General features: G+C 35.0%; 1 protein-coding gene across 2 annotated transcripts in view; it reads left to right on the forward strand.

Moving 5' to 3' along the window:
• Nucleotides 1-15,501, forward strand: part of SHPRH (SNF2 histone linker PHD RING helicase) — a 90,632-nt gene that overhangs the window by 14,296 nt on the left and 60,835 nt on the right. For both annotated transcript variants that reach the window (XM_025997968.2, XM_025997969.2), the window contains exons 5-11: nucleotides 1,595-1,673; nucleotides 2,346-2,496; nucleotides 3,493-3,601; nucleotides 4,212-4,468; nucleotides 6,625-7,284; nucleotides 11,630-11,881; nucleotides 12,717-12,795. In XM_025997968.2, the coding sequence (XP_025853753.1) occupies nucleotides 1,595-1,673; nucleotides 2,346-2,496; nucleotides 3,493-3,601; nucleotides 4,212-4,468; nucleotides 6,625-7,284; nucleotides 11,630-11,881; nucleotides 12,717-12,795 (1,587 nt within the window). The remainder of the gene's footprint in view (nucleotides 1-1,594; nucleotides 1,674-2,345; nucleotides 2,497-3,492; nucleotides 3,602-4,211; nucleotides 4,469-6,624; nucleotides 7,285-11,629; nucleotides 11,882-12,716; nucleotides 12,796-15,501) is intronic.

Here is a 15,501-nt window from a genome sequence, read left to right on the forward strand (position 1 = left end):
GCCACAGACAATTTGTTCTTCAAAATGAAATAACTTTTCTTTAAGTAATTAAGATATAACTTACAGTAAAATGCACAGACCTTAAGGGCACAGTTTGATAAATTTGCACAAATCTGTGCATCAGTATCTCCAGTGACCCAATTAAGACATAGAACGAAATTTCCTCAAAAGCCACTAGCCACCCCTGCCTCTTAAGACTTGAAATGGCTGGGATCCCTGGGTGGCGCAGTGGTTTGGCGCTTGCCTTTGGCCCAGGGCGCGATCCTGGAGACCCAGGATCGAATCCCACATCAGGCTCCCGGTGCATGGAGCCTGCTTCTCCCTCTGCCTATGTCTCTGCCTCTCTCTCTCTCTCTCTCTGTGACTATCATAAATAAATAAAAATTAAAAAAATTAAAAAAAAAAAAAAGGAAGACTTGAAATGGCTGTCTAAATTATGTGTTTTAAGTTTAAAATATATATCAGATTTCAAATAGTACAAAAAAGGATGCCAAACATCTCACTAATAATTTTTATATTGATTACATGTTGAAGTGATAATATAGTGGTTATATTAGGCTAAAAAAATTATTAAAATTGACTTTACCTATTTCTTTTATGTCTGTTTTTCAATGTTGACATGAAATATTTCTGTCACTCCAGAAACTTCCCTCATGACCCAGTCAGTTCTACTTCAGCCCCTTCAGGAGGCAACTACTGCCATCATAAGTTAGTTTTGCCTGTTTTTGAAATAGTAAATAGTTTGACAAAATATGGACACGTGAGGCAGGAGAGAAATTGACCTCTTTCAACATAATGTTTTTGAGATTCAACTATGCTGCATGAATCAGTAATCCATTCTTTTTCTCCACAGAATGCATTTTCTTGATTCAGTCTCATGTGTCATTTAATAGTTATGTTCCCTCTGGCTCCCATAAATTGAAGCTTTTTATCTTTTAGTTTTTTCATTTTATAAAACCTATATATCTTTATTCGTACTTCATCTATTAATCCCTAAAGAAGGCAACAAAAAATTACTTGCTGTTTCACTGGTAGGTAGAGACATACTTCCTAATTTGGCAGTTGGTTTAAATGACTTAAAATATTAAGGGAAAGGATAGTGAAAGATTTTGATTGAAATACATTCTCTACTTCAGTGTCTTAAGATACTTTTTCCTCAGTTAAGTAAGCTGTTCCTCTCAGCCCATGTAAAACGTTAGGTCTGATTTAGGTTAATGTATTAACCCACTAGCATATGTCTGTTGAGTTATTTAAAAACTCAGGCAACTTCTTGAAAGATTTATAAAGGATAAGCTACTTTCCTTTATTGGGTAGGAATTGGTCACATATACTAGTTTTCTTTTCCTGTTAATCCTCTGTGATTTACTACACTTTGTTTTTCTGTCTTAACACTTTATCTAGAAAAATAGTGGTATCTAAAGCAAAGGAAGAATAATTGTAAGAAAGATATCTGAAGAAAAGAATGAGATCCTAACCTTTTCCAGGTGTATGTGACTTTCCAGGGTGTCCTGACTGCTAATTTATTTTTATTTTAATGTGATTAGCAGAAGGCAAGACAAACAGAAACTTTTCTCATGGTTATATTTTTCTTTAGAAAATGCCTTGCACTTCTTATGGCGTGAGATTGTTACACCTGAGGATTTGAAACTCTACTACAATCCATATACAGGCTGGTAAGACAAATTTCTTGTGCTTGGTATTAAAAATAAATATTATGAAAACCTATTTGAGATTGGTAGTATATGTCTTTAGTTTTGACAATAACTTTAAAAGGGATACTAAGTTAAAGTCCTGTTAGACTTCATATCTTTACCTTTTTTAGAAGTAGAACAAATAGAAATTAATAGTAATTTTCATTTTTCAGTAAATGAATGCTATATATAATAGACTTAAGATGCTTAGTTATTGACATTCAAAGAGATGATAATGTTAAGTGAAAATGTCATCTTACAGACCAATTTTTATATTTTCATTATTAATTTCTATTATAAAAGCCTTAGGAATCATTAAATATAATAACATAATGGGTGAATCAGTAGTTATTGGCCTCTTTTTTTATTCACAGACACGAAAGAAAGCAGACATGTTTCCTGTTATTTATAGGAGAGAAAAAAATGATGGGCATTTACCAGTACCACTCCTGTTTCTACAGACTTAGTTGTCAGCTCGGGTAGTTTTTTGATTACCGCAGTTCTTTATTTATGACGTAGGGTTTCAGATTGCTTCACCCTAAGATATATTTTAAAGAAAACTTAGACTTTTATGGATTTCTTCCAGTTTTCTTTAGGAATAGTGTAGTTTTTACTTAGATTCCTGTGATATGTTTTTCTTGTTTTTTCCTTTAGCATCATCCGTGATTACCCAAATGCTGGGCCACAGTTGCTTGGTGGAATCTTAGCAGATGAGATGGGTCTCGGAAAGACAGTGGAGGTTTTGGCTCTGATTCTGACACATACTCGACAAGATGTCAAACAAGATGCTCTCACTCTTCCTGAGGTAGGAGGAGTACTGTAGTGCTGAGAAAGCAGGGGACATATGTTCTCAAAGAGCATCATATGGCGAACATTTGCTTGGCACTTAAGCCAGCACTTTCAGTTTACTTTGAGGCTAATGATTTTTACAAGTTATTAGTTAACTTCAAGTGGGCACAGATAATAGGATGTTTGTGACCTGGCAGGGTTTTTGTAAGTGGTATTGGCCAACTAGGAAGGAGATATGCTCTCTTAGGAAAGTACTGTGAGTTCATTGAATATTTTGCCAGTACTACAAGCTTCCATATTACCACTAAATATTTTTGAGTGATTTTTTTTTAATTGTACAGATCTCAGATATGTAAATCATAGAATCTAATGATTGATTAATAGATTGCTAAATGAATCAAACTCTTAAGTCCTCATTCCAAAATATATAATTGTATTTAAAAATATAAATTTTAGAGTTTATGAGGGTGCCCTGAGACAAATGTAGCTCATAATTTCAAATAACCAGATCTAAAAGCAACACACTAGTTAAGGACATAATTGATTACTTGTAGGGCCCATGGTGCTCACAACTTTAATGATAATGTGATCTTCTGATAGGGTCAGATTTGCAAAGTTAAAGTTAACTTTATAGATTTGAGTATGGAATAGAAAATACCTATTTAATTGTAAAAAAGAAAAATGTTAGAATATATAGTTTTGTCGGTAACTTCTGTATTAATTCCATACTTAAACAAGCCTTTAAAAGGTAATTTTAGAAGTTCTACACTTAACATTTGGGTAATTTAAGATAACAGTTTTTAAAAGTGATGGCCAGCAGTAAGCCCTGAGATATTAAAAAAAAAAAAAAAAAAAAAAAAAAAGGTTTGTATGTATGAATAGCATTCTAGCTCTTTCATCATTTTTTACAACTCTCTTGCATCTCCTTAGTAGAAGGAGGGTTAATTTTAATAAGCAATCCCAATTACTGAAAACAAAGCACTGTGTGACTACTGAATGTTGTTTATATCAGGGAAAAGTGGTGAATTATTTCATTCCATCACATTATTCTGGAGGAAAAGTAAAAAACACAGAAACCCAGAATATGGAATTTGAACCAAAAGAAAAAGTTCAGTGCCCCCGTAAGTATGAAATCTTTAAAGAAAATACCTTTTTTACAGTCATCTTTGTGATAGTTCTTTCATTCCTTGTATAGAGCTGTATTATAATTGTTATGAATTGTTTTCATAGTCATTTATACTTTGTATAAATGGAGTCAATTACAAGTCTTAACAAAAGTAAAGATTTATTCTTTCATTTGATTTTTTTTTTAGTCTAGATAGTTCTTATTTAGTCTTTTATATTTGAATTTCTTAATCTTACAGTTTAATCCAGGTTTTATTTATTCTCAGTCATAGTTACTTCAAATTCTTCTAGCAAATGAATATTTCCCTTAGGTAGCATATATATAGATAATTGTGAGAGGTTTTTTAAAATACAATTTTAAATGATAGTTGCTTTCTAAGGTTAACAAATTAAAGAATAATTCTTCCTTAAGTTATTTCTATAATAATTTATTAATGTGTTGAGATAAACTTATTACATATTCTTCAAAATGATGATACACAAGCAATATATCTCCAATAAATCTTTGCTTTATATTTTCTCAACTTAGTTCTCAATGCATTTAACTGTGTTCTGTTTTTTGATTTTAATTATTTTGACTGAGCTAGCATATCCTTTTGCATATAGCTACACGTGTGATGATCCTGACAGCTGTGAAAGAAATGAATGGAAAAAAAGGAGTTTCCATCCTTTCCATCTATAAATATGTCAGTTCTATATATAGATATGATGTTCAGCGGAACAGGAGTCTTCTGAAACGGATGCTGAAATGTTTAATTTTTGAAGGTCTTGTGAAACAGATCAAAGGCCATGGTTTTTCTGGAACTTTTACATTGGGGAAGAATTACAAGGAAGAGGATATATATGATAAAACAAAAAAGCAGGTAACAGAACATTTGTTAAGTTGCTGTTTGTGATACCTTATAGAAGGCATTGAATAGATCCCATTTGATACTGAGGCTCTTAGACACTAAAGGTAAAAAACAAACTAAAATAATCACATATGGCTGTGACTTATCTTTTCTACTTCCTGAATATAAGTTTCACCAGAGTAGAAATATTATTTTGTTTACTAAGCCCAGAGAAGAGTGCTTGGCACATAGCACATACCCAATAAATATTTACTGGATGAATTATATTAGTGGGTTAAGCATATTATAGAGTTTAAAATAACTCTAAAGAATATATTTTTTAAAGAGAAAAAATAAGCAGCTCTATCCTCATCATGCTATTGTCAGCAGTTAAAAACATCTGTAGTTTAAAAATATTAGCTACCTTACATTTGCTTAGCTCTTTATATACATTTTCAGTTTTTTATATAGATTCTTATTTTTCTCATATCATCTTAGGAAATTTTTACATTTTGTTATAAAATTGCTTTTTGGGGCTCTTAATTTCAAATTGCATTTAAAAAATTGGTTACATAGCTATTAAATCAGGTAAAGGGGGCTTGACTGAATCAATCAGAATAGCGTGAGCATTGGTTATAGAGATTACCAAATAAATGAATGAATAAACTAACTTTATTTTTTTTTAATATTTTATTTATTCATGAGAGAGAAGACAGACAGAGAGAGGCAGAGGCACAGGCAGAGGGAGAAGTAGGCTCCATGCAGGGAGCCTGATGTGGGACTCAATCCCGGGTCTCCAGGATCAGGCCCTGGGCTGAAGGCAGGTGCTAAACCACTGAGCCACCCGGGCTGCTCAGTAAACTAACTTTAAATAAATAAATCAGATAAAGACTAATACAATAAATCAAAGATTAGGACAACCAGCTTGTCTACTGTGAAAGAAATGGCAGATTAAAAAGTTCACTTTCTGGAGTAGGGAGACTCCAGCATTTTCCCTCTCTAGATTAGAATGCTACAAAGATTTTCTGTGCTCTAGTAATCCATTTGTCACCAGGAAAGAAAAATCTTTTTCTTTTCTTTCTTTTTTTTATTTTTAAGATTTTATTTATTTAGTTATTCATGAGAGACACAGAGAGAGAGGCAGTGACACAGGCAGAGGGAGAGGCAGGCTCCCTGCAAGGAGCCCAATGCATGACTCAATTCTCGAACTGGGATTACACCCTGAGCCAAAGGCAGATGCTCAACCGCTGAGCCACCCAGGCATCTCAAAAGGAAAATCTTCAATTAAAACCATTCACTTAATTTTAAGTGTTCCAACTCCTCTGTTCAATCTCAGTTCTTTTTTTTTTTTTTAAGATTTTATTTATTTATTCATGAGAGATTGAGAGAGAGAGGCAGAGACACAGGCAGAGGGATAAGCAGGCTCCATGCAGGGAGCCTGACATGGGATTCGATCCCGGAACTCCAGGATCACACCCTGGGCTGAAGGCGGCCCTAAACCGCTGAGCCATCCAGGGATTCCCCAATCTCAGTTCTTATATCACTTCTAGGGCGCTGTTGCTAGTGCCTACCTCTCTGTCACAGCCCCTCTGTTACATACCCTCTTACACATTCCTATACCATCGTTTCACTTGTTATTATTCTCCCATTTCCAATTGACCCCTTTGGAGACCACGAGTTAAGTATTTCTCGTATTTGTATCCCCAGCATCTAGCACCGGCACAGAATTGGCATTCAGTAAAAAATTTCAGGAAGGGACACCGGTAGAAAGGAGAAAAAAGGAATTTATTTGCTAATTGTAGTAACTAGTAGATTAATTTTCACTTTATTTAAATGCTATGTCTTAGTGCTTGGTATGTTTATAATGATCCTAGTTTGTCTATTTATGTATTATAAAAACTGCAGTCTTTTATCGGTTTAGACAAACTATAAATTATAAGAGGTTAATTTCAATATACTACCTTTCTAATTTTTATTGTCTTCAAATTTTACTTTACCATAATGGAGCCTCCCTTTTTTAGACCTAGAGACTACAGAGGGCAGATTGAAAGCCACTGATCAGGAATGATTCTCCTCTGGGAAAATGGTAGCAAAGAATGACTGTTGGGCTTTTATGGAAAACTTATAAGTAAGGTTGGGAATATAATTTCAGAAATGTAATCATGTTGAAATCAATTTATTTTCCTTAGGCAGTAGGGAGTCCAAGGAAAATTCAGAAAGAATCCAGAAAATCAGGGAGCAAAGACACAGATTCTGAATACTTGCCATCAAACACATCTGATGATGATGATGATCCTTACTATTATTATTATAAGGCTCGGAGAAATCGTAGTAAATTCAGGAAAAAGCCTGTTACATCCACAAAAAAGGGAAAAGGTCAGCCTAACATCAATCTCAGTTCACAAGATCACTGTCCAGCTACCAATGACTCTGGAATTACTGATGTTGCCACATCTGAAAGTGCATGTATCTTTGAAGGCAAGCAAGAACATGCAGCTGAGGACCAAGCTAAATCTCTAAGCCCTGCTGATGGTGATGTGCCGCAATCTACTATCTTGAGTCCCTGTAATTCCTCTGATTATCGCTTTGAATGCATATGTGGTGAACTTGACCAGGTAGACCGTAAACCTCGTGTTCAGTGCCTGAAATGCCACCTGTGGCAACATGCAAAATGTGTGAATTATGAAGAGAAGAATCTGAAGATTAAACCTTTTTACTGTCCCCACTGTCTTGTTGCAATGGAACCAGTATCAACAAGAGCAACTCTGATCATCTCACCCAGTTCCATCTGTCATCAGTGGGTGGATGAAATCAACAGGCATGTGAGGTCATCATCTCTTCGAGTCTTGGTAAGGCAGTTTGGGCTCTTAAAAGGGATAAGAAAATGTTAGTTTTTGCTTCCTTGTGATAAGTTTCATAATCTTTGTCACTTTGTTCTTTATCCCAAAAATTAACTTAATGAGATAATATGAAGTCAGAACTTGAAAACGAGAAATGAAAATGAAATGAAAGAGTGGATTCTATATTCTTGTCTGACATCAGGCACTTTGAGTGAAAAGATGTGAAAGCTTTTGAAAAAATTCATCATGTAAACAAAAAAGACTTCATATATGCATTTATACTCTCAGACAGAAATGCAGTCCAAAGGCACCATTGTGTTTAACAGTAGCTACTTGTCTGATCTCTACCTCTTAGCTCCAGAATCATCCTCTGATGCCTCACCGTATCTGTAAAATAAGAATTTACTCATTCAACAGTTATTGAGCACCTACAATATACTAAGAATTGTGCTAAGTTCTAAAAATAGTACACCCTCACATACTTTGAAGATTAAATGATTTGATAAAAAGTGCTGGTACATAGTACGTTGTAATTTACTAATGTTAGTATTTCTTTTTTTATTGAAGTATAATTGACATACAGGGTTCTATTAATTTTAAGTATGTAACAGTGAATTGACAATTCTATATGTTAAGCTATACTCAACATAAGTGTAGTTATCTGTCACCATGCAATGTTATTACAGTATTATTGATTATATTACCTATACTGTATTTTTCATCCTGGTGACTTATATATCTTAGAACTAGAACTCTGAGGCAGCCTGGGAGGCTCAGTGGTTCAGCGCTTCCTTCAACCCAGGGTGTGGTCCTGGAGACCCGGTATCGAGTCCCATGTCAGGCTCCCTGCATTCAATGGAGCATGCTTCTTCCTCTGCCTGTGTCTGTGCCTCTCTCTCTGTTTTTTTTTTTTTTTTTCTCTCTCTCTCTCTCTCTGTGTCTCTCATGAATAAATAAATTATAAAAAAAACCTTAAAAAAAAAGGACTAGAACTCTGTACTTCTTAATTCCGTTCACCTATTTCACCCACCCCCTCAATTCCCTCTGCTCTGCTAACCACCAGTTTGTTCTCACTATTTATACTTTATGTTTATTCATTTGGTTTTTTAGGGTTCCACATATAAATGAAATATGGGTTTATCTTTCTTTCTCTGACTTACTTCATCAGGCCTAATACCTCGAGGCTCATATTGTCACAAATGGAAAGATCTTACTCTTTTTTATAACTAATATTCAACTAATATTTTTATACACCATATCTTTTTTATCTGTCCATCTGTCAGTGAACACAGGTTGCTTCCATAACTTGGCTATTGTAAATAATACTGCAATAAACCTAGGGGTGACTGTATTTTCAAATTAGTGTTTTCATTTTCTTTGGGTAAATAGTGGAATTACTGGATCATATAGTATATAGTATTTCTGGGTTTGTTTGTTTTAAAGATTTTATTTATTTATTCATGAGACACAGAGAGAGGCAGAGGGAGAAGCAGGCTCCATGCAGGGAGCCCGACACAGGACTCGATCCCAGGTCTCCAGGATCCCGCACGGGGCTGAAGGTGGCGCTAAACTGCTAAGCCACCCAGGCTCCCCAGTATTTCTCTTTTTTAATTTTGGTGGGAACTTTCAAACTATTTTCTACAGTGGTTGCAGCAGTTTACATTCCCACCCACAGTGCACTAGAGAATTTCCTCTTCTCCATATCTTCACCAATGCTTGTTAGTTCTTATCTTTTTGATACTAGCCATTCTGACCAGTGTGAGGTGATACCTCGTTGTTTGATTTGCATTTCTGTTTAGTGATGTCGAGCATCTTTTTTATGTGTCTGTTGGCCATCTGTATATCTTCTTTGGAGAAATGTCTGTTCAGATCCTCTGCCCATTTTTTAATCATATCTTTTTTTTTATGTCAAGCTATATAAGTTCTTTATATATTTTGGATATTAACTCCTTAATGGATATATCACTTGCAAATATCTTTCCCATTCACTGGATTGCCTTTTTGGTTTTTTTTTTTTTTAATATTTTATTTATTTATTCACGAGAGAGACAGAGAGAGAGAGAGAGAGAGAGAGAGGCAGAGACACAAGCAGAGGGAGAAGCAGGCTCCACGCAGGGAGCCCGACATAGGACTCGATCCCGGGTCTCCAGGATCAGAACCTGGACTGAAAGCGGCGCTAAACCGCTGAGCCACCAGGGCTGCCCTGCCTTTTGTTTCGATTGTGTTCTTTGCTGTGTTTAAGGTTTCTGTTTTGCTTCAGTGTCGGTAGTTTACTTTTGTTTTTGTTTCCGTTGCCTGAAGTTGCCAGGCCAACTTCTAAGAGGTGACTGCCAGTGTTTTCTTTTAGGAGTTTTATGGTTTCAACTCTCACATTTAGATTTTTATTCCATTTTGAGTTAATTTTTATATGGTATAAGAAAGTGGATCACTTTTATTTGTTTGCATGTAGCTGTCCAGTTTTCCCAGCACCCATTTATTGAAGATACTATCTTTTCTCCATTGTATATTCTTGCCCTTTTATCATAGATAAACTAACCATATAAGTATGGGTTTATTTCTGGGCTGTCTTGTTCCATTGCTCTTTGTATTTCTTTTTGTGCCAGTACCATACTCTTGATTACTACAGCTCTCCAGTATATCTTGAAGTCAAGGATTGTGATACCTTCAGCTCTTGCAGGATTGCTTTGACTATTCAAGGCTTTCTATGGTTCCATTACCAGTTTTGAGGATTATTTGTTCTAGTTCTGTGAAAAAATGCTATTGGTATTCTGATAGGGATTGCACTGAATCTGTAGATTGCTTTGGGTACTATGGATATTTTAACAATATTAATTTTTTTAATGCATAAGCATGGTTTATCTTTCCGTTTGTGTGTTTCATCTTCAGTTTTTGTCTTCAGTGTCTTACAGTTTTCAGATAATAGGTATTTCACCTTCTTGGTTAAAATTATTTCTAGTATTATTTTCTTTGTGATATAATTGTAAAAGTGATCATTTTCCTAATTTCTCTTTCCTAATTTCCTAATTATTAGTGTAGAGAAGTACAAAAGATCTCTGTATATTAATTTTGTATCCTGTAACTTTACCGAATTCACTAATTGGTTCCGATAGTTTTTAGGTGGAATCTTTAGGGTTTTCTATATATATACAATTATGCCATCTGATAATAGTGACAGTTAAACTCCCTTCTTAATAATTTGGACCAGTTTGGGTGCCTTTTATTTCTTTTTCTTATCTGATTGCTGCAGCTAGGACTTTCAGGACTATGTTGAATAAAAGTGGTGAAAATAGATACCCTTGTCATACTCTTGACCCTAGAGGGAAAGCTTTCAGTTTTTCACCATTGAGTACGATGTTAGCTGTGTGTTGTCATATACGGTCTTTACTATGTTGAGATGTTTCCTCTAAACCCATTTTGTTGAGTTTTGAGGGTGGTTTTTTTTTTTTTTTAAGATTTTAATTTATTTATTCATGAGACACATCGAGAGAGAGAGAGAGAGAGAGAGAGAGAGGCAGAGACACAGGCAGAGGGAGAAGCAGAGTCCATGCAGGGAGCCTGATGTGGGATTCGATCCCAGGTCTCCAGGATCATGCCCTGGGCCGAAAGCAGGTACTAAACCACTGAGCCACCCAGGCTGCCCAAGTTTTGAGTTTTTGATGTTAGTATTCTTCACTTCCTTTGTTCTTTCCACACAAATGTTACTTAAGGTTTTCGATATTTCAGCTACTGCTTATAGACATGGAAAAAGAATATAGTAGTAAGTAAAACACCCATCTGTGCCATTGAGGAGCTCTGTTTTGTAAGGTAGATAGCCCTCGCTTTGAATCTAGACTCTGCCAGTTTTGAGCAAGAAACTTGATGTTTCATATGTGTAGGATAGGAGTAATAACAACTACGAACAAGATTGTTATTGAAGATAAGAGTTAAAGCTTAGCATGGTGTCCGAAATATAAAAGATATTCAGTAAATTATAGCTCTTACTGTTCTACTTTTTTGTACCTTTGTGCTTTTGCACTACCTACCTTTTTCTTTTTGCTCCCCCTGGGAGAACTCCTAAGTGTTCTTCAAGATCCACCTCAAATTTTCACTCCTCTCTGAACTTCCCTTCTCAGCTCCAACATTGGTCTTTCCACTGTGCTACCACTTTTACTTCTGTTACATTTCCTTTCACATTGCTTATGTCATTGGTCTTCCACCCTAAAATGTATCTTTCTCTAGGCATGTTGAGAATATATCTCATAGCGTGTCTGGTACTAAACAAATAGAGCTCAGTAAAGATATAAAGGAATGAATATTTTAGTTATCTTTGATGAGGCTTTCTGCAATAATTCTATCTGTGGTGATTATTTCCTAGGTATACCAAGGAGTGAAGAAAGATGGTTTTTTACAACCTCATTTTTTGGCCGAACAGGATATAGTTATCATTACCTATGATGTCCTTCGTTCAGAACTAAATTATGTAGATATCCCACACAGCAATAGTGAGGATGGACGTCGCTTACGGAACCAGAAGCGCTATATGGCCATTCCCAGCCCCCTAGTAGCTGTGGAGTGGTGGAGAATTTGCCTTGATGAAGCCCAGATGGTTGAATGCCCTGCTGTGAAAGTGAGCATTTCGTCAGAATCTTATGAGCACTGGGGAAGAAAAAAGAAGAGATTGGGGAAACTGTCCATAAAAAATTTAATAATTTAAGTATAATTAACCCACAATACTGATATTGGCAAAAAGTTTGCTATTAAACACAATACATTTGCTTTTCTGTTGTTCCATGAACTTCATAACCCTTAGGAATTATTTTGGTACTAGGTGAATTATTGCTTTATATGCAGAGCCTATGTGTATTTCAATAAGATGGCAGTTTATGTGTGGTGCAGATGAAAGTAAACTCTGTTTAGGGACTTTTCTAAGCATTTCTGCTAAGTGGAAAGCTTATCATATAGGTCCTGATAGTTTTGGGCCAAAGTTAACCGGCAATTTTTTTATCAGAGAGACTATATCATAACAGACCATGCTACTTTAGAATGCAGAGTATTGATTCAGCTTTTGTTCATCATATATCTTTATTCTGTCTTCTTTGGCCAGTTTGTAACCTGAACTCAATTTATGAATGGTATCTATTAGTACATTAGTCCACATCTGAAGAATGGAGTGTCTTAGGGGATGTATCGGTCATTCAGGGAGGCTTTTCATTCTACACAAACTTGAACTACTCTTCCTCTTTTGAGGAGGGCACATGGCAGCTTGCTACTAATGGGAGCCACTGCTAGAAGATGACCCATTCATTTTGACATTTAACTTTGAGTGTGATAGCTGTTAAATAAGAGTGAATATGTCTGACCTGAAGCATAGCTTTTCATGGACTGTTCTTAGGAGTAAGCATATTCCTGATTTGCCGTCTTTTTTTTCTTTTCTTTTTTATTTCATATTTCTCTCTCATTAGGCTGCAGAAATGGCTCAGCGCTTGAGTGGGATTAATCGCTGGTGCATCAGTGGCACTCCAGTGCAAAGAGGATTGGAGGGTAATGTGTGCTTTCCTCACATTTGGCATGTATTTTTAAAGCTTGCTTTTTTTTGAAGAAAATATATGTTTAACCTTTGTTAAAATCCTTACTTAAGTGATGTACATATATTTATATTTAATTCCTAGTGGTCTCAAGCATTTATCTTTTTAAATGAAATTGAGGGGGTTTTTGTTTTTATCTATGAGGACAGATACACCATGAGTAGTCCCATAGTCATAAGTCAAACAGTCATTGTGCCCTCCTCAGCAGGTCTAAAGATGCAGGTCTAAATTGAAGTCAGAGTTCCAAAGCAGTAAGTACAAAACAGAAAGAGCCTAACAAGAGAGAGAGGAGAGGGAAAAGGAATTAATTTCAATTGGCTCTGTCTACAAAAATAAGGATCATGATTTTCATTGGCTGATCCATAAAGAGTGGGATCACAATTTTATTAATTGTAAGAGTTATAAAAGTTCATAGCTTTCTAATATCGCCTCATACACTTAGACCATTATTCCTTCAACTGTTCCTCTTGGGCATTTAGATTGTGTCAGGTTCTCCTCCACTCCCACTTGCACGTTGTAACTCTTGCCTCTACATTGATCTCATCCATATAACTTTTTCTGTAAAACAGACGTGGCATTACAAATTTCATTCAAGTTGTGAATATTTAAAACTAGAAGTTGTATTAAATGTTTTACATAATAAATTTTCAGAAAAGCTGTTATTAAAATGTAGTTATAAAATGTAGATATTCTTGAAGCCCTGTGGCAAATGTTCATCCTCAAAACTTATGTTTCTTTTTAAAAAAAATTTACTGAAATTCAGGTTTTCATGCATTGTTTTCAACAAGTTAACTTACCATTTTTTTAACTTACCATTTTTTAAGATAAAAATATCAGTATTCATTTCTATGATCTGAAAAACTAATTTTTAAATTATTTTTAGGGGCAAAATGTTTTCTAGGAAGATTTTAAGTATGTGTTTAAATATTTGCATAATTTATCAATAGTATCAGGCTAATTAAAAGGCCAAATTTAGTGGTCTGCTATTACATTTGGAAATTGCCCAAATTTTAAGTGTTTAGTTGTTAATAAGATTTTATTAGGTTCAAAAGTTAGCTGAGAGGGTACAAGAAAAAGAAAATGACTGTCAGAGTTACATTTTTCTAATTTTAACATTGAAAGAATATAACAGTAATTACTCAGTTTCCTGGTTAGGTTATTTTGGATACATAAGGTATTGAGAGGTATTTAAGCACTTACACCATGTAACAAATTCTTGAGTAATTTTTTTTAATTCCAGTATAATTATCATATAGTGTTATATTAGTTTTAGGTGTACAGTGTAGTGATTCAGTATTTGTATATATACATTGCTCAGTGTTCATCACAGTAAGTGTACTCTTAATCCCCTTTACCATCTCACTCATCCCTCCACCCACCTCCCCTCTGGTAACTATCAGTTTATTCTCTATATTTAAGAGTCTGTTTTGTTGTCTTTTTTTTTCTTTGTTCATTTGTTTTGTTTCTTAAATTACACATAGGAGTTAAATCCTATAGTGTTTATCTTTTTCTGACTTACTTCACTTAGCATTATATACCCTCTAGATCCATTCATGTTGTTGCATGTGGCAGGATTTCATTCTTTTTTATGGCTGAGTAATATTCCAGTGTATATATTACATCTTCTTTATCCATTCACCCACCTATCAATGAACACTTGAGTTGCTTCCATAATTTGGCTGTTGTAAATAATCCTGCAGTAATGCAGGGATATATAGCTTTTTGAATAAGTGTTTGTTTTTTTAGGGGGGTAAATACCCAGTAGTGGAATTGCTGGATCATATAATTCTATTTTTCATTTTTTGAGGAACTTCATACTCTTTTCCACAGTGGCTGCACCAGTTTGCATTCCCACCAACAGTGCACAAGATTTTCTTTTTCTCCACATCCTTGCTCACACTGGTTGTTTGTTGTGGTTTTGATTGTAGCCATTCTGACTGGTGTGAGGTGATATTGTGGTTTTGATTTGCATTTCCCTAATGATAAGTGATGTTAGCATCTTTTCATGTGTATGTTGACCTTCCAAAGTCTGTATGTCTTTGGAGAAATGTCTCTACAGTTTTATTGAGGTATAAATGACATACAATAAAACTGTAAATATTTAAAATATAAAATTTGTCAACGTTTTACCTACATATATCCCCATGAATCTATTTACACAATTATAATGATGACCAGCCCCAAAAGTTTCCTCAAGCCCAAGTTACCTGAAAAAGACCTTCTCTAAACTGTCTGATAGTTGATCTTTCCTCTTTGCTTCCATAATTCTCTGATGTCTTTAACACTATGATTCTTCATTTATCTCTTCTTTTTGTAGTTGTTGTAGTAGAAATATTAGCCTGCCCAGATTCACTATGGTGTAGTTGGAAGTGGAAATCTCATTTATTTTCTTTTTTTTTTTAATAAATTTATTTTTTATTGGTGTTCAGTTTACCAACATACAGAATAACACCCAGTGCTCATCCTGTCAAGGGCCCCCCTCAGTGCCCGTCACCCATTCACCCCCACCCCCCGCCCTCCTCCCTTTCCACTACCCCTAGTTCGTTTCCCAGAGTTAGGAGTCTTTATGTTCTGTCTCCCTTTCTGATATTTCCCACACATTTCTTCTCCCTTCCCTTATATTCCCTTTCACTATTATTTATATTCCCCAAATGAATGAGAA

The sequence above is a fragment of the Vulpes vulpes genome, chromosome 1 (assembly GCF_048418805.1).
Source record: "Vulpes vulpes isolate BD-2025 chromosome 1, VulVul3, whole genome shotgun sequence".
Lineage (NCBI taxonomy): Eukaryota > Metazoa > Chordata > Mammalia > Carnivora > Canidae > Vulpes > Vulpes vulpes.